Source organism: Lepisosteus oculatus, chromosome 12 (genome assembly GCF_040954835.1).
Source record: "Lepisosteus oculatus isolate fLepOcu1 chromosome 12, fLepOcu1.hap2, whole genome shotgun sequence".
Classification (NCBI taxonomy): domain Eukaryota; kingdom Metazoa; phylum Chordata; class Actinopteri; order Semionotiformes; family Lepisosteidae; genus Lepisosteus; species Lepisosteus oculatus.
This window is the reverse complement of record NC_090707.1, coordinates 9,926,553-9,950,516: the sequence shown is the minus strand read 5'-3', so window position 1 is coordinate 9,950,516 and position 23,964 is coordinate 9,926,553. Positions and strand designations below refer to the sequence as shown.

Sequence of the window (23,964 nt, the reverse complement as noted above, 5' to 3'; positions counted from 1 at the left end):
TCTTATTCATTCCTTTGTTTTTTTTCCATCTGCTTCCTGGCTCTGATTGCATGGTTTATGGTTATCTGCCACTGTTGGTACATTGACAGTTTTACACGCTTTGCCTCTGAGCAATGTCGCAGGCACTAGAGGCTGAATACGACTTCATGCTTTCTGATTCTTTCTCTATGCTGGTTTAACAGCATCTGAGTTTTCAGTTATGTTACAAATTGTGAAAATATGTCATGTCTTGTTTTTCTTGATTTTCAAGATTATTTCTTTAAATCGTTTAAGTGACATTGAAAGTAGGTATTTTTAAGCATATTTCCCAAAACATACTTACATAAATGATTTCTATCACTTTTCAGTTGTGCCTTTTTCAAATGTTGTATGATTCTAGTATGAAAAAGTTTTTATATTCAAACATTCAGTAATGATTCATGAGACAGTTTTCACTTTAGTTTCTTTTCTTGTGAAGTATTTTACTGAAACATTGAATTTGGATTCTTGTGATGGTCTTTGCTATGATGGTCAGTATTGTGCTTATTCTGTTCCACTAACATAGAGACTCTTGTATGAAAACCATTTACAATTCAACTACAGGAGAGTCGGTTTTCTTCTGAATTGAGCAAAATTGAAAAATGGGCCTTTTTTAAGATTTATTTTTGAAAGATGTTCCTTATTATCTTGTAGTTGAAACCGAGGGGAAACAAAGGGACATTGTGTTCCTCTTGGATGGTTCTGATGACTCCAGGAGCGGCTTCCCAGCAATGCGCGACTTTGTCCGTAGAGTAGTGGAAAACCTTGATGTGGAGGAAAGCAGAGATCGCGTGGCTGTGATCCAGTACAGTAATGACGCAGCAGCTAACTTCTATCTGAATACATATTCTACAAAAGACGATGTCATGAATACCATAAGAGGCCTGAGACAGAAAGGAGGAAGACCCCTCAACACTGGGGCAGCTCTGCGGTTTGTGAGGGATAGTGTCTTTACACCATCCGCCGGTAGCAGACGTCTTGAAGGTGTTCCTCAGGTGTTAATCCTGTTGACGGGGGGAAGGTCCAGAGATGATGTGGGTGGATCTGCCTCGGCTCTGAAGGGCCTTGGGGTTGTTCCTCTGGGAATTGGAACCAGGAATGCTGACACCCGGGAACTGCAAACAATCTCCTACGATCCCAACTATGCTCTAACTGTCAGAGAGTTTTCTGACCTTCCAGACATCCAACAGCAACTTCTATCAACACTGACACAAATTTCTGTCGCGATCAGACCCACTGTCATAGGTAAACTAATACCTTCTTCAGTTATTTCTGTATGTGTTGCTTTTGGCATGGCTGATAATGGTCCAGATTTTAAGTAGAATCTGGGTGGCTTTCGTTCTTTCTGTTCATGTTGATTCCTAGAACCTTTTTCCGTTCACTGGAGAAAGTGGAACCATGAATATACCTTGCTCCAGATTTCTGCTACAGTATGTTCATGTGAACACATCTTATGTGGAATTCCTGCATCGGATGATTTTTCTCCCATTTCTTTCTTATTCATTCCTTTGTTTTTTTTCCATCTGCTTCCTGGCTCTGATTGCATGGTTTATGGTTATCTGCCACTGTTGGTACATTGACAGTTTTACACGCTTTGCCTCTGAGCAATGTCGCAGGCACTAGAGGCTGAATACGACTTCATGCTTTGTGATTCTTTCTCTATGCTGGTTTAACAGCATCTGAGTTTTCAGTTATGTTACAAATTGTGAAAATATGTCATGTCTTGTTTTTCTTGATTTTCAACATTATTTCTTTAAATCGTTTAAGTGACATTGAAAGTAGGTATTTTTAAGCATATTTCCCAAAACATACTTACATAAATGATTTCTATCACTTTTCAGTTGTGCCTTTTTCAAATGTTGTATGATTCTAGTATGAAAAAGTTTTTATATTCAAACATTCAGTAATGATTCATGAGACGGTTTTTACTTTAGTTTCTTTTCTTGTGAAGTATTTTACTGAAACATTGAATTTGGATTCTTGTGATGGTCTTTGCTATGATGGTCAGTATTGTGCTTATTCTGTTCCACTAACATAGAGACTCTTGTATGAAAACCATTTACAATTCAACTACAGGAGAGTCGGTTTTCTTCTGAATTGAGCAAAATTGAAAAATGGGCCTTTTTTAAGATTTATTTTTGAAAGATGTTCCTTATTATCTTGTAGTTGAAACCGAGGGGAAACAAAGGGACATTGTGTTCCTCTTGGATGGTTCTGATGACTCCAGGAGCGGCTTCCCAGCAATGCGCGACTTTGTCCGTAGAGTAGTGGAAAACCTTGATGTGGAGGAAAGCAGAGATCGCGTGGCTGTGATCCAGTACAGTAATGATGCAGCAGCTAACTTCTATCTGAATACATATTCTACAAAAGACGATGTCATGAATACCATAAGAGGCCTGAGACAGAAAGGAGGAAGACCCCTCAACACTGGGGCAGCTCTGCGGTTTGTGAGGGATAGTGTCTTTACACCATCCGCCGGTAGCAGACGTCTTGAAGGTGTTCCTCAGGTGTTAATCCTGTTGACGGGGGGAAGGTCCAGAGATGATGTGGGTGGATCTGCCTCGGCTCTGAAGGGCCTTGGGGTTGTTCCTCTGGGAATTGGAACCAGGAATGCTGACACCCGGGAACTGCAAACAATCTCCTACGATCCCAACTATGCTCTAACTGTCAGAGAGTTTTCTGACCTTCCAGACATCCAACAGCAACTTCTATCAACACTGACACAAATTTCTGTCGCGATCAGACCCACTGTCATAGGTAAACTAATACCTTCTTCAGTTATTTCTGTATGTGTTGCTTTTGGCATGGCTGATAATGGTCCAGATTTTAAGTAGAATCTGGGTGGCTTTCGTTCTTTCTGTTCATGTTGATTCCTAGAACCTTTTTCCGTTCACTGGAGAAAGTTGAACCATGAATATACCTTGCTCCAGATTTCTGCTACAGTATGTTCATGTGAACACATCTTATGTGGAATTCCTGCATCGGATGATTTTTCTCCCATTTCTTTCTTATTCATTCCTTTGTTTTTTTTCCATCTGCTTCCTGGCTCTGATTGCATGGTTTATGGTTATCTGCCACTGTTGGTACATTGACAGTTTTACACGCTTTGCCTCTGAGCAATGTCGCAGGCACTAGAGGCTGAATACGACTTCATGCTTTGTGATTCTTTCTCTATGCTGGTTTAACAGCATCTGAGTTTTCAGTTATGTTACAAATTGTGAAAATATGTCATGTCTTGTTTTTCTTGATTTTCAACATTATTTCTTTAAATCGTTTAAGCGACATTGAAAGTAGGTATTTTTAAGCATATTTCCCAAAACATACTTACATAAATGATTTCTTTCACTTTTCAGTTGTGCCTTTTTCAAATGTTGTATGATTCTAGTATGAAAAAGTTTTTATATTCAAACATTCAGTAATGATTCATGAGACGGTTTTCACTTTAGTTTCTTTTCTTGTGAAGTATTTTACTGAAACATTGAATTTAGCTTATTGTGATGGTCTTTGCTATGACGGTCAGTATTGTGCTTATTCTGTTCCACTAACATAGATACTCTTTTATGAAAACCACTTACAATTCAACTACAGGAGAGTCGGTTTTCTTCTGAATTGAGCAAAATTGAAAAATGGGCCTTTTTTAAGATTTATTTTTGAAAGATGTTCCTTATTATCTTGTAGTTGAAACCGAGGGGAAACAAAGGGACATTGTGTTCCTCTTGGATGGTTCTGATGACTCCAGGAGCGGCTTCCCAGCAATGCGCGACTTTGTCCGTAGAGTAGTGGAAAACCTTGATGTGGAGGAAAGCAGAGATCGCGTGGCTGTGATCCAGTACAGTAATGACGCAGCAGCTAACTTCTATCTGAATACATATTCTACAAAAGACGATGTCATGAATACCATAAGAGGCCTGAGACAGAAAGGAGGAAGACCCCTCAACACTGGGGCAGCTCTGCGGTTTGTGAGGGATAGTGTCTTTACACCATCCGCCGGTAGCAGACGTCTTGAAGGTGTTCCTCAGGTGTTAATCCTGTTGACGGGGGGAAGGTCCAGAGATGATGTGGGTGGATCTGCCTCGGCTCTGAAGGGCCTTGGGGTTGTTCCTCTAGGAATTGGAACCAGGAATGCTGACACCCGGGAACTGCAAACAATCTCCTACGATCCCAACTATGCTCTAACTGTCAGAGAGTTTTCTGACCTTCCAGACATCCAACAGCAACTTCTATCAACACTGACACAAATTTCTGTCGCGATCAGACCCACTGTCATAGGTAAACTAATACCTTCTTCAGTTATTTCTGTATGTGTTGCTTTTGGCATGGCTGATAATGGTCCAGATTTTAAGTAGAATCTGGGTGGCTTTCGTTCTTTCTGTTCATGTTGATTCCTAGAACCTTTTTCCGTTCACTGGAGAAAGTGGAACCATGAATATACCTTGCTCCAGATTTCTGCTACAGTATGTTCATGTGAACACATCTTATGTGGAATTCCTGCATCGGGTGATTTTTCTCCCATTTCTTTCTTATTCATTCCTTTGTTTTTTTTCCATCTGCTTCCTGGCTCTGATTGCATGGTTTATGGTTATCTGCCACTGTTGGTACATTGACAGTTTTACACGCTTTGCCTCTGAGCAATGTCGCAGGCACTAGAGGCTGAATACGACTTCATGCTTTGTGATTCTTTCTCTATGCTGGTTTAACAGCATCTGAGTTTTCAGTTATGTTACAAATTGTGAAAATATGTCATGTCTTGTTTTTCTTGATTTTCAAGATTATTTCTTTAAATCGTTTAAGTGACATTGAAAGTAGGTATTTTTAAGCATATTTCCCAAAACATACTTACATAAATGATTTCTATCACTTTTCAGTTGTGCCTTTTTCAAATGTTGTATGATTCTAGTATGAAAAAGTTTTTATATTCAAACATTCAGTAATGATTCATGAGACGGTTTTCACTTTAGTTTCTTTTCTTGTGAAGTATTTTACTGAAACATTGAATTTGGATTCTTGTGATGGTCTTTGCTATGATGGTCAGTATTGTGCTTATTCTGTTCCACTAACATAGAGACTCTTGTATGAAAACCATTTACAATTCAACTACAGGAGAGTCGGTTTTCTTCTGAATTGAGCAAAATTGAAAAATGGGCCTTTTTTAAGATTTATTTTTGAAAGATGTTCCTTATTATCTTGTAGTTGAAACCGAGGGGAAACAAAGGGACATTGTGTTCCTCTTGGATGGTTCTGATGACTCCAGGAGCGGCTTCCCAGCAATGCGCGACTTTGTCCGTAGAGTAGTGGAAAACCTTGATGTGGAGGAAAGCAGAGATCGCGTGGCTGTGATCCAGTACAGTAATGACGCAGCAGCTAACTTCTATCTGAATACATATTCTACAAAAGACGATGTCATGAATACCATAAGAGGCCTGAGACAGAAAGGAGGAAGACCCCTCAACACTGGGGCAGCTCTGCGGTTTGTGAGGGATAGTGTCTTTACACCATCCGCCGGTAGCAGACGTCTTGAAGGTGTTCCTCAGGTGTTAATCCTGTTGACGGGGGGAAGGTCCAGAGATGATGTGGGTGGATCTGCCTCGGCTCTGAAGGGCCTTGGGGTTGTTCCTCTAGGAATTGGAACCAGGAATGCTGACACCCAGGAACTGCAAACAATCTCCTACGATCCCAACTATGCTCTAACTGTCAGAGAGTTTTCTGACCTTCCAGACATCCAACAGGAACTTCTATCAACACTGACACAAATTTCTGTCGCGATCAGACCCACTGTCATAGGTAAACTAATACCTTCTTCAGTTATTTCTGTATGTGCTGCTTTTGGCATGGCAGATAATGGTCCAGATTTTAAGTAGAATCTGGGTGGCTTTCGTTCTTTCTGTTCATGTTGATTCCTAGAACCTTTTTCCGTTCACTGGAGAAAGTGGAACCATGAATATACCTTGCTCCAGATTTCTGCTACAGTATGTTCATGTGAACACATCTTATGTGGAATTCCTGCATCGGATGATTTTTCTCCCATTTCTTTCTTATTCATTCCTTTGTTTTTTTTCCATCTGCTTCCTGGCTCTGATTGCATGGTTTATGGTTATCTGCCACTGTTGGTACATTGACAGTTTTACACGCTTTGCCTCTATGCAATGTCGCAGGCACTACACACAGAATATGACTTCATGCTTTGTGATTCTTTCTCTATGCTGGTTTAACAGCATCTGAGTTTTCAGTTATGTTACAAATTGTGAAAATATGTCATGTCTTGTTTTTCTTGATTTTCAAGATTATTTCTTTAAATCGTTTAAGTGACATTGAAAGTAGGTATTTTTAAGCATATTTCCCAAAACATACTTACATAAATGATTTCTATCACTTTTCAGTTGTGCCTTTTTCAAATGTTGTATGATTCTAGTATGAAAAAGTTTTTATATTCAAACATTCAGTAATGATTCATGAGACGGTTTTCACTTTAGTTTCTTTTCTTGTGAAGTATTTTACTGAAACATTGAATTTGGATTCTTGTGATGGTCTTTGCTATGATGGTCAGTATTGTGCTTATTCTGTTCCACTAACATAGAGACTCTTGTATGAAAACCATTTACAATTCAACTACAGGAGAGTCGGTTTTCTTCTGAATTGAGCAAAATTGAAAAATGGGCCTTTTTTAAGATTTATTTTTGAAAGATGTTCCTTATTATCTTGTAGTTGAAACCGAGGGGAAACAAAGGGACATTGTGTTCCTCTTGGATGGTTCTGATGACTCCAGGAGCGGCTTCCCAGCAATGCGCGACTTTGTCCGTAGAGTAGTGGAAAACCTTGATGTGGAGGAAAGCAGAGATCGCGTGGCTGTGATCCAGTACAGTAATGACGCAGCAGCTAACTTCTATCTGAATACATATTCTACAAAAGACGATGTCATGAATACCATAAGAGGCCTGAGACAGAAAGGAGGAAGACCCCTCAACACTGGGGCAGCTCTGCGGTTTGTGAGGGATAGTGTCTTTACACCATCCGCCGGTAGCAGACGTCTTGAAGGTGTTCCTCAGGTGTTAATCCTGTTGACGGGGGGAAGGTCCAGAGATGATGTGGGTGGATCTGCCTCGGCTCTGAAGGGCCTTGGGGTTGTTCCTCTAGGAATTGGAACCAGGAATGCTGACACCCAGGAACTGCAAACAATCTCCTACGATCCCAACTATGCTCTAACTGTCAGAGAGTTTTCTGACCTTCCAGACATCCAACAGGAACTTCTATCAACACTGACACAAATTTCTGTCGCGATCAGACCCACTGTCATAGGTAAACTAATACCTTCTTCAGTTATTTCTGTATGTGCTGCTTTTGGCATGGCAGATAATGGTCCAGATTTTAAGTAGAATCTGGGTGGCTTTCGTTCTTTCTGTTCATGTTGATTCCTAGAACCTTTTTCCGTTCACTGGAGAAAGTGGAACCATGAATATACCTTGCTCCAGATTTCTGCTACAGTATGTTCATGTGAACACATCTTATGTGGAATTCCTGCATCGGATGATTTTTCTCCCATTTCTTTCTTATTCATTCCTTTGTTTTTTTTCCATCTGCTTCCTGGCTCTGATTGCATGGTTTATGGTTATCTGCCACTGTTGGTACATTGACAGTTTTACACGCTTTGCCTCTATGCAATGTCGCAGGCACTACACACAGAATATGACTTCATGCTTTGTGATTCTTTCTCTATGCTGGTTTAACAGCATCTGAGTTTTCAGTTATGTTACAAATTGTGAAAATATGTCATGTCTTGTTTTTCTTGATTTTCAAGATTATTTCTTTAAATCGTTTAAGTGACATTGAAAGTAGGTAATTTTAAGCATATTTCCCAAAACATACTTACATAAATGATTTCTTTCACTTTTCAGTTGTGCCTTTTTTCAAATGTTGTATGATTCTAGTATGAAAAAGTTTTTATATTCAAACATTCAGTAATGATTCATGAGACGGTTTTCACTTTAGTTTCTTTTCTTGTGAAGTATTTTACTGAAACATTGAATTTGTAATCTTGTGATGGTCTTTGCTATGACGGTCAGTATTGTGCTTATTCTGTTCCACTAACATAGAGACTCTTGTATGAAAACCATTTACAATTCAACTACAGGAGAGTCGGTTTTCTTCTGAATTGAGCAAAATTGAAAAATGGGCCTTTTTTAAGATTTATTTTTGAAAGATGTTCCTTATTATCTTGTAGTTGAAACCGAGGGGAAACAAAGGGACATTGTGTTCCTCTTGGATGGTTCTGATGACTCCAGGAGCGGCTTCCCAGCAATGCGCGACTTTGTCCGTAGAGTAGTGGAAAACCTTGATGTGGAGGAAAGCAGAGATCGCGTGGCTGTGATCCAGTACAGTAATGACGCAGCAGCTAACTTCTATCTGAATACATATTCTACAAAAGACGATGTCATGAATACCATAAGAGGCCTGAGACAGAAAGGAGGAAGACCCCTCAACACTGGGGCAGCTCTGCGGTTTGTGAGGGATAGTGTCTTTACACCATCCGCCGGTAGCAGACGTCTTGAAGGTGTTCCTCAGGTGTTAATCCTGTTGACGGGGGGAAGGTCCAGAGATGATGTGGGTGGATCTGCCTCGGCTCTGAAGGGCCTTGGGGTTGTTCCTCTAGGAATTGGAACCAGGAATGCTGACACCCGGGAACTGCAAACAATCTCCTACGATCCCAACTATGCTCTAACTGTCAGAGAGTTTTCTGACCTTCCAGACATCCAACAGCAACTTCTATCAACACTGACACAAATTTCTGTCGCGATCAGACCCACTGTCATAGGTAAACTAATACCTTCTTCAGTTATTTCTGTATGTGTTGCTTTTGGCATGGCTGATAATGGTCCAGATTTTAAGTAGAATCTGGGTGGCCTTTGTTCTTTCTGTTCATGTTGATTCCTAGAACCTTTTTCCGTTCACTGGAGAAAGTGGAACCATGAATATACCTTGCTCCAGATTTCTGCTACAGTATGTTCATGTGAACACATCTTATGTGGAATTCCTGCATCGGATGATTTTTCTCCCATTTCTTTCTTATTCATTCCTTTGTTTTTTTTCCATCTGCTTCCTGGCTCTGATTGCATGGTTTATGGTTATCTGCCACTGTTGGTACATTGACAGTTTTACACGCTTTGCCTCTGAGCAATGTCGCAGGCACTAGAGGCTGAATACGACTTCATGCTTTGTGATTCTTTCTCTATGCTGGTTTAACAGCATCTGAGTTTTCAGTTATGTTACAAATTGTGAAAATATGTCATGTCTTGTTTTTCTTGATTTTCAACATTATTTCTTTAAATCGTTTAAGCGACATTGAAAGTAGGTATTTTTAAGCATATTTCCCAAAACATACTTACATAAATGATTTCTTTCACTTTTCAGTTGTGCCTTTTTTCAAATGTTGTATTTGTAGGAAAGCAAACATCTTTTCTAGTATGAAAAAGTTTTTATATTCAAACATTCAGTAATGATTCATGAGACGGTTTTCACTTTAGTTTCTTTTCTTGTGAAGTATTTTACTGAAACATTGAATTTAGCTTATTGTGATGGTCTTTGCTATGACGGTCAGTATTGTGCTTATTCTGTTCCACTAACATAGATACTCTTTTATGAAAACCACTTACAATTCAACTACAGGAGAGTCGGTTTTCTTCTGAATTGAGCAAAATTGAAAAATGGGCCTTTTTTAAGATTTATTTTTGAAAGATGTTCCTTATTATCTTGTAGTTGAAACCAAGGGGAAACAAAGGGACATTGTGTTCCTCTTGGATGGTTCTGATGACTCCAGGAGCGGCTTCCCAGCAATGCGCGACTTTGTCCGTAGAGTAGTGGAAAACCTTGATGTGGAGGAAAGCAGAGATCGCGTGGCTGTGATCCAGTACAGTAATGACGCAGCAGCTAACTTCTATCTGAATACATATTCTACAAAAGACGATGTCATGAATACCATAAGAGGCCTGAGACAGAAAGGAGGAAGACCCCTCAACACTGGGGCAGCTCTGCGGTTTGTGAGGGATAGTGTCTTTACACCATCCGCCGGTAGCAGACGTCTTGAAGGTGTTCCTCAGGTGTTAATCCTGTTGACGGGGGGAAGGTCCAGAGATGATGTGGGTGGATCTGCCTCGGCTCTGAAGGGCCTTGGGGTTGTTCCTCTGGGAATTGGAACCAGGAATGCTGACACCCGGGAACTGCAAACAATCTCCTACGATCCCAACTATGCTCTAACTGTCAGAGAGTTTTCTGACCTTCCAGACATCCAACAGCAACTTCTATCAACACTGACACAAATTTCTGTCGCGATCAGACCCACTATCATAGGTAAACTAATACCTTCTTCAGTTATTTCTGTATGTGCTGCTTTTGGCATGGCAGGTAATGGTCCAGATTTTAAGTAGAATCTGGGTGGCTTTCGTTCTTTCTGTTCATGTTGATTCCTAGAACCTTTTTCCGTTCACTGGAGAAAGTGGAACCATGAATATACCTTGCTCCAGATTTCTGCTACAGTATGTTCATGTGAACACATCTTATGTGGAATTCCTGCATCGGATGATTTTTCTCCCATTTCTTTCTTATTCATTCCTTTGTTTTTTTTCCATCTGCTTCCTGGCTCTGATTGCATGGTTTATGGTTATCTGCCACTGTTGGTACATTGACAGTTTTACACGCTTTGCCTCTGAGCAATGTTGCAGGCACTAGAGGCTGAATACGACTTCATGCTTTGTGATTCTTTCTCTATGCTGATTTAACAGCATCTGAGTTTTCAGTTATGTTACAAATTGTGAAAATATGTCATGTCTTGTTTTTCTTGATTTTCAAGATTATTTCTTTAAATCATTTAAGCGACATTGAAAGTAGGTATTTTTAAGCATATTTCCCAAAATATACTTACATAAATGATTTATTTCACTTTTCAGTTGTGCCTTTTTCAAATGTATGATTCTAGTATGAAAAAGTTTTTATATTCAAACATTCAGTATTGATTCATGAGACGGTTTTTACTTTAGTTTCTTTTCTTGTGAAGTATTTTACTGAAACATTGAATTTGGATTCTTGTGATGGTCTTTGCTATGACGGTCAGTATTGTGCTTATTCTGTTCCACTAACATAGAGACTCTTGCATGAAAACCATTTACAATTCAACTACAGGAGAGTCGGTTTTCTTCTGAATTGAGCAAAATTGAAAAATGGGCCTTTTTTAAGATTTATTTTTGAAAGATGTTCCTTATTATCTTGTAGTTGAAACCGAGGGGAAACAAAGGGACATTGTGTTCCTCTTGGATGGTTCTGATGACTCCAGGAGCGGCTTCCCAGCAATGCGCGACTTTGTCCGTAGAGTAGTGGAAAACCTTGATGTGGAGGAAAGCAGAGATCGCGTGGCTGTGATCCAGTACAGTAATGACGCAGCAGCTAACTTCTATCTGAATACATATTCTACAAAAGACGATGTCATGAATACCATAAGAGGCCTGAGACAGAAAGGAGGAAGACCCCTCAACACTGGGGCAGCTCTGCGGTTTGTGAGGGATAGTGTCTTTACACCATCCGCCGGTAGCAGACGTCTTGAAGGTGTTCCTCAGGTGTTAATCCTGTTGACGGGGGGAAGGTCCAGAGATGACGTGGGTGGATCTGCCTCGGCTCTGAAGGGCCTTGGGGTTGTTCCTCTGGGAATTGGAACCAGGAATGCTGACACCCGGGAACTGCAAACAATCTCCTACGATCCCAACTATGCTCTAACTGTCAGAGAGTTTTCTGACCTTCCAGATATCCAACAGCAACTTCTATCAACACTGACACAAATTTCTGAAGTCAAACCCCCTGTCTTAGGTAAACTAACACTTTGTTCAATTAGCTGTGTTTGCGCTGATTTTGAAATTTATTCCTTTTTAAGTTAAGTATGTTATAATCTGATGTTGATGATGGCAGATAATGCTCCAGATTTTCTATGAAATGTTTTCTTTGTCTTGAAGAAGGCGCAATAATGATTATATTCTCCTAATTTCACCTATTTTGATATAAACATATTTCAAGTGATATTCTTGGATCTGGTACCGTTCTCTGATTTTTTAAACTTACTCCAATGAATCTCCAGTCCATTTAACATTATTGCACCCTCAGACTGTAAGATCTGGCCTGATGAGCTTTTGCAGCTGTTACTGTATATGGACTCTACCTTTTTTAATCTTCCTTAGTTTGTAATACTGCTGACTGGTTGACATTCTAGAAAAGATGTTAGGGTTCCAGCAACTATAATACCAAGTGATATTCTGTTTTATTTTATTTTATGAACAAGGAAAGTGGATACTAAAGAGCAATTTTTTTGATCATGCTCTTGTTCTCTCTGTACAATTTATAATCTGACAAAAGTTTCAAAACAGAGAAGACCAGTTATTTTATGTAAAAATTGTAAATGAAATTAATTGTACTGTAATTCTTTATAATTTAATGACGTTCAAGATCTACTTATGGAATCGTGTTGATTTCTCTCACATTTACACTATTGTGTACCTGGCACTGTTCTGTCAAGAGAGAACAATAGGTCATATAGTATTATAAGCCATCTGCAAACAATATTTTATTTTCCAAGGATACATTTTCTGTTCATGAATTCCAAGATCTTTAAAATATGCAGTTTCGTTTATCTCTTACATGAGTAATTGCAATGAGTAACTGTAATTGCAAGATTTATAAACAGTAGTAGTGAAACACATTACAAATGGCGATTTAGGTAAATTAATATGTACAGTGTTTTATATATTTGTGTGAGAATCACTTTTAAGTTTTTAGTCTGTTGTGAATATTGGGAAAAAGAGAGTGATTCCATTTGTGTTCATGTTTTGTAAGTTCTATACAGCTTAGTTTTATTTATATGGAGGTGACACAGTACAATATGTCATGTAACTACTTTTCAAAATGAAATTATTTCCCCTGTCAGTTGTGCTTTTCAATGGCTTTTTCATAAAGCACTTTTGAATTGTAATATCTAATATACTGTATATCCCTTTTATTTTACCATTGCAACTCCCACTATATGCAACTTTCTTTTTTAAAAGATTATAATTATTGGTTGTATTTGTATGAAAAACACTACGGGTAGATTTGTCTTTGGGAAAATTCAAATGACTTTAAAAAATGAATAACCAATATTATAAGTTTGTTAAAGAGCAGTTTTTGTAATAGAGGTGCAAACTACAGTATGTTAAGAAATTTTGCATGTTGTGTTGCAGAAGTGAGCTAAAATATTTATCTTTTTTTTTCAGAACCCCAAGGTAATAAGAAGGATGTTATCTTCCTGATTGATGGCTCTGATGGAGTTCAAGAGGATTTCACAACTATTCAGGAATTTCTTAGACGAGTTGTTGAAAACCTTAGTGTTTCAGAAAACAAGATTCGGGTTGCTGTCGTCCAGTACAGTGATACTCCCAGGGCAGATATCTACTTGAATTCCCACACAACCAAACAAGGTGTTCTGAATGCCATAAAGGGACTGAGACATAAGCGTGGAAGACAGCGCAACATGGGGGCAGCTCTTAAATTTGTCGGCTCGGATGTAATTTCCCCTGCACGCGGTAGCAGGAAGGAGGAGGGTGTTCCACAGTTTTTGATTGTTGTCACAGGAGGCAGATCCAATGATAATGTGAGAGACCCAGCAACAGTTCTCAAGCAATCAAGGGTTGTGCCTTTCAGTATAGGGACTAGAGATGCTGACCCCAGTGAACTTCAAATAATTTCCTTTAGTCCTGACTTCTATTACCCTGTTGATGACTTCTCTGGCATCTACAATGTCCAACAAAGACTCATCTCACGCTTGACAGAGTTGTCCCAAGATGAAATATCTAAAGTTCTCCCAGTCTTTCCCACAGTTACAGGTAAGAAAATATGCCATTTAAATAGATTTTTTCTACATTTCTACAAAATATTCTTGTTCTAGAAATTCTTAGCAGAAATGTAGCAATGAAAGAAACTAAAGTCCAATGCTTTTTGAAGAAAGCTATGTTCAATATAAATACTTTTGGGAGTGAAACTATCATATGTTACATGCAGTAAGGTACAGCACATTCATATATTGTGAGGTGTTATCTCTATATGCATTTGTTCTGTTGTGTTTATCTTAAATCATTATTCTTCTTTTATTATTACAGTAATACATAATATTAATAATTAAGTATTATGAATACAGATATTAGTAATGCAACACTCCAAAAGAAACAGTTCTAAGTGAACAACAATATACTCCAAAAAATCCTGATGCTGTAACATGCCTTTTCTTTTAAGAATAAATAACATAGTGGCTGTTCACTTACCAGCTTATGACCTAGCAACTTAAACAGTCAGTCATAACTCTTTGGAACCTACACAAGAGTTCTGGAGTTTTCTGAATGTCTCAGAGAGACACTTAGTTTTGAGAAGAGTCTCAACAGAAGCTAACGGAGCCCAAAGAGGAGCTTAAGTTTAATGTTTGTGTTTTGGTGGTTTTGATTATTTACCCCTACAGTAAACAATGAGCACTGATTTTGTACCTCAGAAAAACAATTCTCTCTCTGAAATTCACACCAAATTCTTCTCTCATGCATGGTTTCATGGTCAGTCATTTCCTTACCATCTCCTGACAACAGATCAGATAGACAGCTTGAAGCCTCTGCTTCCTGGTATTTAAAACGTCACCTAACCAATTATCTTCTCCCACCTGGTCAGGTGACTAATAGTGGACGCTCATTCCCCCTTCCCCCCCGCATTCTGGGAAATGTGGCTCAGATAAGAATCTCCATCTCGCCTGAATCTAGAGCACTCTTACAATGTTATAAAATCCTTGTAAACACACAACTACCAGTAGTTCCATGTTGTGCATAGAATCATTAAATATATTTAAATGTGTTCTAGTTTGCATATTACAGTTGTTAATACTTTCAGCCATTTCCAGTAAAGGAGTAAAAATACAAATTATAGCATTTTCCTTTTGTTTAGTTTTAGCATGTTAATTAATGTGCTTCCCTCTGATATTTAATTAGCATTTAGCTTTATGATCCCTGATTACCTGCCTGATTTTGTTATCTCTATGAAAAGTGTACATAAATACTTTTATTTTCTCTATAATTGCACTGTGTTTAAAATGTTAGAAATTATTTCTGATGCCTGCATTCTTTTGCACTACAGTGGTCCGAACAGGAGATAAAAGGGATATAGTGTTTTTGATTGATGGAACCACTGCTGTTCGCAGTGAGTTCCCAAACCTCAGAGACATGATTCAGAGAGTTGTGGAGAAGCTGGATGTCTCCCTGAACAAGGTGAGGGTCTCTGTTGTTCAGTATAGTGATGACCCCAAGGTGGAATTCCTGCTGAACGAACACTCCTCTAAGGACGAAGTGCGTGATGCAGTCAGGAGAATGAGGAACATGGGAGGGAGTCGATTGAACACTGGCCGTGCTTTGGAATACGTCACCAAGGAGATCTTTCAGAGGTCGGCAGGCAGCAGGATTGAAGAAGGGGTTCCCCAATTTCTGATAGTTGTCACTGGGGGCAGCTCAGCAGATGATGTTGAGGCCCCTGCTCAGCAACTGAAGTTAAACACTGTGGCTGTTATTTCTGTTGGAGCAAAGAATGCCAATCCAGAGGAGCTGAAGTATATATCCCTCAGTCCAAAATACTCATATATCCTGAGAAATTTCCAAGACCTTTCTACCATTGAGCAGCAGTTGTTAGCTCCAGTAACTACTATGACAACATCAGATATTGTAAAGGAAACTTCTGAAACTCCAGATATAGGTAAGAAAATATATTAACCTGATGTCAAACATATGCTGTATCATGGATACGATTTATAATAAGAAAAAAATATAGTATTAAGTAAATGCTAATTCATGAGAGAGTTTGAATTTTTTTATTTTCTGATCTCCTGGTCTTTGAATGGTTTAGGTTTAGACTTTGCCTCTAATTGTTCCTTATGCCTACTTTTAAGGAAAGGCCATAAATATAATAATGTAGTCTTTGAGAGATTATCAAGTAATGTTGTCAAGTAACTTATCTGCTTTTTAAAACAAGCACCATTTCTCTTTTTTAGTTCTTCCTGGATTGGGTAAGAAGGATATTGTCTTCCTTATTGATGGGTCTGACAGTGTTGGAGCTGATGGCATTGCCCACATCCGTGACTTCATACTCAAAGTACTTCGGCAGCTTGACATTGCTTCTGACAAGATCCGCATTGCTGTGGTACAGTACAGCAGCAGGCAAAATACAGAATTCTCTCTGAACACGTTTTCCAGGAAGAATGATGTGATCTCTGCAGTGAGAAAGCTTCGTCCCATTGGAGGACCTACTGCCAATCTAGCCAAAGCTCTTGACTTTGTTATCAGAACTGAATTAAAAGCTGCAACGGGGGTCAGGACAGCTGATGCTTCACAGCACTTAGTGGTGCTTACTGGAGGCAAGTCACCAAGTGATGTCAGCATTTATGGCCCAATGCTGAGGAACATAAATATCGGCTGCATAGGGATTGGTACCAGTACTGCAGATACAAGACAGTTGAGTCAGATTGCTACCACTCCTGAAGATGTCCTTAAAGTGCAGAACTTTCCAGGGTTGTCCAATATTCAGGACAAGTTCCTCGCAAGACTCAGCGATACTCCCAGTACAACTAAACCCCCTACGGAAATTCCTGGTAAGTCACACGTTTAGAGAATAACTCCACTCCGGAATTACCTGAGCTGGCACACAAATTCTCAGTCACTCTAAAATAAAATTTAAGATATATTGGGTTTTTTTTGCTGGAAGTGCTTTTCTTGCAGCAGGTACTGTATTTTCTTACCTTAATTTTGATCAAACTTCATTACGGCTGCTGAACCCCAGAAGGGGAAATGGAAAAAAAAAACATTTTGTAACATCCAGTTTAATTCAATTTCATAGGTTGCACAGTGTTGCTACATTTACCAAAGAAAATAGTGAAAGGGGAGGACAGTAAAAGTGTCATTACATAACCAATGTACTTATACAACAAGAGTGTTGTTACAGTACACGATGTATTACTCTTTTTTAAATCCGTTCTTTTGACTTTTGCAGGTATGGACATCAAAGTTGCTGACATTGTGTTTTTAGTTGATGGTTCAATTAATCTGGGGCGTGACAACTTCAAATCGGTCATGGAGTTCATCCTCAACTTGATTGACCTATTTTACACAGATAACGATAAGCTGCGGATTGGTCTGGCCCACTACTCCACAGATGTGACAGATGTGTTTTACCTTAATACTTACAGTAACAAAGATGACATCTTAAATGCTATTAGCCAGGCAGAATATAAAGGAGGAACGCGAATCAACACAGGCGCTGCCATTAAGCATGTTCAAGACCAGCACTTTATTAAAGCAAGAGGAAGCAGAAAGGATGAGAGAGTCCCACAAATCCTAATGATTGTGACTGGTGGGAGGTCTCAGGATGATGGGAAAGCAGCAGCTTTGGCGCTCCAATCTGATAACGTACGGATATATGCAGTGGGAGTAGGTAATATTGAGGATGAACTCAGCAATCTTGGCAGTGAGTCCACCACAGTCGCAAGGGCTAGCACCTTCCAAGAGCTCTCGGAGCTGAACGAACAGATATTGGAAGCGCTGGTCGATGAAGTGAAAGGCATAAAGCACTGCACCGGAGTACCAGAAATTTCCAGAGGTAACAGGAAGAGTTTGCATGTGACTTTTTGAAAATTTACAGATATTGTACACTAAAAGTTTAAATTATCTATACATATTTTGAACATGTTATGAAGACATATTGTACACATTCTTGTGAATTCTGCAGTCCATGTTAACCCATTTATAGTGGTATTTTTTGGAGTGAGCTTTTAATGTACAGTATGAACATCCACTCTTAGCCTTCAGATACATGTTAAACAATCGGTGGGTTAATTTGACACCACCAGCAGATGGAAAGTAGCTTCTTTTCACCTATGTGTAAAGTTGCTCTTTGTCATTGACATACATTTATCTTTTAGATAAATGCCATTCATAAGAAGCAAGCATGAGACAAAACCATTACTGCATTTTTTAAGCAGCCAGAAAAATCAGGTGAAATCGATGAAATCGATTTTTGTGATGTAAATCACAACATCAAATCAAAATTTGACTTTCGTTTTGTTAACAGAGTGCAAGATGGAGGTCTTGGTAGGCTTTGACGTCTCCAGCGTTGGAGCGGGACAAAACATTTTTGTAGCTCAGAGAGGGTTGGAGTCCAAGATGGAATCAATTCTTCAACGAGTCTCCCAGATGCATCCAATAAGCTGCTCAGCTTCTCAGGCACCCTCTGTGCGAGTCGGCTTGGTGGCTCTTAACTCTGCAGGGCAGCAGGTTGGATTTGATTTAAGCGAGTACAAGCCCCAGCTCATCGAGTCATTCAAAAACCTCCGTTCCAGAGGGCCTTACATCCTGAACACAAAGACCATTGATGCTTATCGTAGCATGTTCCAAAGCAGTGGGACACAAGGATCTGTCAAGGTATGTTCGACGTTGTGAACCTCTAGCACTCATTTGGAAAGCAGGCTGAGTAGACCTGGGAGCCGTCGGGAAGGAATTAGAGCTACATCACTTGGGCCTACCTGGGATTGAACCCAGGACCTGCGGTCAGGAGCTACACGCCCTTGCCGTCTGAGCTACCAAAGCTCCGTGCAAAAACAAAAGCCTGATGAAAATGAAACTGTGTAATGTTTCACCATTAATTAAAAGTTTAAATTAACCCATGTCATCTAAAAAATCCATTTTGATCCATTCATGTTGTAGGTTGTGATTCACCTAACAGATGGTCTCGATGAAGCATACGCTCAAATGAAAGAACGCATAGACACGCTCCGATCTTCAGGTGCTTCTTCAAAATTATTTTGTTTTTACAATTTCTTTGAAATTAGAAAGGAATATTCTAAATTGGGCCTGTCAGATGTCAACAGATCTGCCATTTATAAATACAATCATTTAAGAAATAGAACAGAATCCAGTCCAGTGATCTAGCTGTATGGGGAAAGTAAGAATGAATTATGCAAAAAAGTGTATAGTTCTAAACCACAATAATTTGTTGTAGCTGATGTGAGTGCCTTCATCCTGGTTGGCCTGGAGAGAGTGTCTGGATTTGAGGATGCAGTGCTGCTGGAGTATGGACGTGGCTTCCGATACACGAGGCCGCTACGCCTTAACCTGCTGGACGTGGACTATGAGCTGTCTGAAGAGCTGGTGGGAAACTGCAGTCTGTTCATAGAATAATCTGTGTTTGCTGCTATTTAAACATCTGTATGATAACTCTGTTTCTCTTCTACTTCTCTCAATAACAAAGGACAACATAGCAGAACGAGAATGCTGCTTAGTCCCCTGCAAGTGCACTGGACAAAGAGGGGATAGAGGACCTGTAGGAATCGTGGGACCTAAGGTCATTTTATTTATATGAATTAATCAATTAATGTATTTATTTCAAAACGTATTCTGAACTGAGCTGTGTTTTATATTTAATCTTAACACACTATGTCTCTGTAATGTGATATTTACTTGCATGTTTGGCTATAATGTTACCTGAACAGTGTAATGAAGCATCATGTATTTAAAGTGTTCTAGTCTTGAACCTCCTATATGAGTGTAATCTAAGGTTGTCCTTCTGCTGTGACCACAGGGAGGACCAGGCGGGCCAGGTTACAGAGGACATCCTGGTGATGAAGGTGGACCTGTAAGTAGGCTTGAGAATCACAGTTTTCAATATAGGACACTTTAGGATGCATGCTGTCGAAGCTCAGTTTTAGCACCATAACTGTTATTCTTATGTTGTAGTAGTTTGTAAGGTGTTTTAGCCTTTTTTACACATAAAGACCATTGTCTAAAAAAGTGGTACTAGGCTCTTTAAAGAGCCTACTTTGGCAAAATCCTAAACTGTGGCTGTCAGAAACTGTGGGCTACACATAATGAAGTTTTCACTGCAATCAACCTGACTATTAGAGTATATCTACTATCAATTCCTGATTATCAGAATAATCAAGAATCACCTGCAATACAACAGTTTGCACACAGCACACAATAAGTACAGAGAGATGAATTTTAAACTCAGCCCATTCCCTTGGAAAGTAAGGAATTAATTGTTGACTGTTAGCCGGGGATTATAAGAATGCAGGTACAATGCCGTATTCTAGATCTACAATATTCATGTACAAAATTCTGTATACAGTATATACATAGTATATATACATAAATGCATGTGCACACACTGTTATTGTGAATGCACATGCGTTTGTAAGTCTTCCGCTACTGTAATACTATGCTGTACACTGTTATACTCTCTTTCCCTCTTACAGGGTGAGAGGGGACCCCCAGGTGTGAATGGGACACAAGGATTCCAGGGCTGCCCAGGACAGAGAGGCATAAAGGTGGGAAACTCTAAAGAATGAAACTCCACTCCTGACACCCTTGTTTTAACATTTAATTTTCTAAATAAATGGAGCAATTTGAGGAAGTCCATGTGTTAACAGCAGCTGTGTCTCTGTCTCTTCTAGGGTTCCCGCGGATACTCTGGAGAGAAGGTAACGGCTGCTATCAACCAAAGCCTTCATGCAACAAGATTTAATGCCTGCTCATTTTTTTTCTCTGTTCGCTGACATGTTATCAATGTGCTGGTTACCTTATTTTTACAGGGCGATTTTGGAGACATCGGTCTAGATGGAATCGACGGGGAAGAGGTAAAAGACGAATAAAACCAACAAACCCAGAAGACCCAATCCATAGTGCAAGAATGTTTTTTTTGACAGTATAGCTTGAAGTTGAAATTGAGTGTATTATCCAAACTGAGGATAGTGTGTCAATAGGAGTAATTCTAGGCTGTTTGTTCCATTCTGCTTCTATTTCCAGGGTGTCAGTGGGGTGACAGGACCTCCAGGAGAAAGAGGGAGCCCTGGTAGGAGGGTAAGTGTGTCTTATCACCAGGGTTAGAAACTGGTGCTTAGTCTGTGTTAATTAAAACCAGTTCTAGAAACACAGTGAGTTAATTCATGTGCAATGTTATCATCAATCATAATAAAAGTTTTTTTCTTAGGTTTTCTTTTTTATTTAAAGTAGTAAGATCACATTATAAATCTCTACTGTTTAAGATTGTGCTTGATGCAATGTATACCTTAGTTAATATTATTTCAGTTTAGTTGAATTTGCTTTGAAAGGTGTCTGTGTTTTTGTAATGTAACTTGACCACTGATATCGATATTTGGATTTCATAAGGCTTGGGCAGAAGAAGGTGAGTCAAGCAAAGGTCAGAATAGCCACTCATACACAGTGGAAGATTAGCACTGAATCATGCCCTTAAACTAAACCTCAATAGAAGTTGTTTCACTGGGGAAGTTTGAGTGGGTTCCATATTGAAATGACTATGCTAATTCTGTAGCAGCCTAAATTGCATGAAGTGTAATTGATATCTGGCACAGATATCTACACTACAGTGATTGCCACGACTTGGCAGGATGTTTTTATTACATTTTAAAACTTCAGTTGATTGATTGAATGTCTGATGAATTGATTTGATTCTGAATCACAAAATTCTATTTGGTGCTTTGACATGCTATCCAACTAATTTCATTTGGAAGGCAAATTTACCAAAAACAGTAATATAAGCAATGAAACATTCAGGCATTAAGCATATACAAATCACAGGTTTATTGCATAAGCTTAAAACAGTATTCTAAAACATTACTGTTTTAGACACAGTAGACACAGTATACGCCCCACCAGACACCAATTCATTCGGAGAAAGGTTCTCTTGTGCAGACTCTGTGCAAGAAAACAATCTTCCCATATTTTCGTAACCTAAGCCTAGCTATATGAAACTATATAAAACTCCACAATTATTATTAGCTCTGTTATGTAGGAAAATAAAAACTTTAATAAATGTACTTTAACAAAAATTTTTGAATTAATAGTGCTATTTGAAGTTACTATTTACCCTTTTCAATTAGACGTTCAATTAGAGCTTTCTGTCACATCCTCCCATTTCATTCTCAATCTGTCTCTGGGTATGAAGTAGTGAAGCAGAATGTGTTATAATATGCCATGTCCTATAGTTTACTAAGAGTGAGTGATACTTTAATATAGTATAATTTTATTTATTGTAATATCTGTTCTTGCAGGGTCCAAAAGGGGTTAAAGGAGCAGGAGGAGAAAGAGGAGAAACAGGAATTAGAGGAGATCCTGTGAGTGTGTTATTACAAATCTTGAATCAGTGTAGCCCTGCTGGACTCTTTTCTAGAATATATACACTACAATGCCATTACTGCCAACATCATTATATGTGTCTATACGTACTGAAACAAATGTAATTGGTTCCAATACTCAAATGATGCATTTGTAATGGCTCTCAGTATATAAAACACACCCCTGTGCCAGATGTTGCACCAGCAGTAGCAGTGGAGCATTATTAGCTGTCAGAATCAAAGGGGCCTGTGTCACTGAGAGATGAGAAGGGCTTGCTTGACACATCCCGCCCTCTCTCAAACAGTTGGCTAATCACATGACCCAGGCTGGAGCCTGCAATCATATAGTATTGCCCAACCTGCACTTGGGAGAGCTTCTTTCATCAGCTGAGCCAATCCAGAGGCCCTGTGTTATCACTTTCTTTAGTAGAAAATTCAAACAAACAGATTCAAATACTAGTGATTCCTTCACAGGTATGCATGTTTTGATTTCTCATCTCATTTTGTAAGATACTGAAAACTAAATAAAATACAGATGTTTGCAATTATTTAACTGTTTTTATACGGTTTAAAATATACTATAAACTATTTTATAGGGTACCCCTGGAGCAGATAACCCTCAGAGAGGACCAAAAGGACAGAAGGGAGATGTTGGACCAATGGTAATATACTGTACAGCTGCTGTTTGCATTTCCATGATGTGTTCACGTCTGGTACTGGTATTTGAAAACATTCATATGGAGGTAGTATAAGAAAAACACATTTTCTTGACACTTAAAAATTAAACCTTACTTTCAAATCATTTACAAGTTTATGGAAGAGAAGATTATGTATTTTTTTCTACCAGCTTTTTACTGACTAGCAAGTTTACATTAATTGAGCTTTTTTGCAAGGCTGAAATTCTAAATAATATAGTAAAGGGTAGGAAGACAGGTGTCCTCATTATACTGATAGTGTGTTGATAATTGAAACAAACATTTGTTGTATCAGAGGTGATGCTCAGGCTCTGCTCTTTTTCAGGGAGATCCTGGAGAGGATGGAGGTCAGGGTGCCACAGGTACAATAGGACCGAAGGTATGACATGCATCCTCTATTCTATTTGACACAACTAATGAGTGTATAAAAGCATTAGTCTTTCACAAGCAAAAATTAATTTATTAAAGTGAAGGCCACAGTACATGTTTGAATTTAACTCTTTTAACATCCTTTCTCAAGGTGTCATCGGTCATTCATTCGCTTCTGCAAAGAATTCGTAAAAGACTTCATAAAATGAGATAAATGGAGATCAGACTTTTTTTATATGTGTCCTTGTTTCCTACTGACGTCATCCAGTCCCTATTCAAGGAGTCACAGCGCAGTCCAGTGAAGTTTTGCAAGGAGTTTAATTGTAACGAAAATTTCCACAAATGGAAAACACTGAATGAGACACACAGAAGGTGTAACTTCCACAGTGCCATGAATTGCAAGAATGTTACAGAATGTTTTATAGTCAGAGACCAGCCACGTTTACTGTATGTTAATACCATGAATGGGGCTTTATGAGTGCTCATTTCCTTTATGGCCTAGTGGCCGTATTCCTGGTGATGTTATCCCGCCTTTCAGCTATTTCCGAGGGTCACATACAGCGCCAGGTGTCTGTTTAAAATTCCCTCAAGCCACATCAGGGGTAATGACCCCAGGACAGAGCCAGATTTCTACAACGCCATCATCTAGAAGGCTGAGATGAAAATCAGCAGACTAGT

General features: G+C 39.1%; 1 protein-coding gene across 2 annotated transcripts in view; it reads left to right on the top strand.

The window, feature by feature from the left end:
- Window positions 1-23,964, top strand: part of col6a3 (collagen, type VI, alpha 3) — a 134,278-nt gene that overhangs the window by 94,332 nt on the left and 15,982 nt on the right. For both annotated transcript variants that reach the window (XM_069196784.1, XM_069196785.1), the window contains 24 exons: window positions 673-1,263; window positions 2,185-2,775; window positions 3,697-4,287; window positions 5,209-5,799; window positions 6,721-7,311; window positions 8,234-8,824; window positions 9,766-10,356; window positions 11,275-11,862; window positions 13,296-13,904; window positions 15,190-15,798; window positions 16,094-16,690; window positions 17,089-17,694; window positions 18,166-18,515; window positions 18,798-18,876; window positions 19,093-19,241; window positions 19,342-19,434; window positions 19,672-19,725; window positions 20,345-20,416; window positions 20,543-20,569; window positions 20,681-20,725; window positions 20,895-20,948; window positions 22,160-22,222; window positions 22,819-22,884; window positions 23,243-23,296. In XM_069196784.1, coding sequence (XP_069052885.1) covers window positions 673-1,263; window positions 2,185-2,775; window positions 3,697-4,287; window positions 5,209-5,799; window positions 6,721-7,311; window positions 8,234-8,824; window positions 9,766-10,356; window positions 11,275-11,862; window positions 13,296-13,904; window positions 15,190-15,798; window positions 16,094-16,690; window positions 17,089-17,694; window positions 18,166-18,515; window positions 18,798-18,876; window positions 19,093-19,241; window positions 19,342-19,434; window positions 19,672-19,725; window positions 20,345-20,416; window positions 20,543-20,569; window positions 20,681-20,725; window positions 20,895-20,948; window positions 22,160-22,222; window positions 22,819-22,884; window positions 23,243-23,296 — 8,252 coding nt within the window. The remainder of the gene's footprint in view (window positions 1-672; window positions 1,264-2,184; window positions 2,776-3,696; window positions 4,288-5,208; window positions 5,800-6,720; window positions 7,312-8,233; window positions 8,825-9,765; window positions 10,357-11,274; window positions 11,863-13,295; window positions 13,905-15,189; window positions 15,799-16,093; window positions 16,691-17,088; window positions 17,695-18,165; window positions 18,516-18,797; window positions 18,877-19,092; window positions 19,242-19,341; window positions 19,435-19,671; window positions 19,726-20,344; window positions 20,417-20,542; window positions 20,570-20,680; window positions 20,726-20,894; window positions 20,949-22,159; window positions 22,223-22,818; window positions 22,885-23,242; window positions 23,297-23,964) is intronic.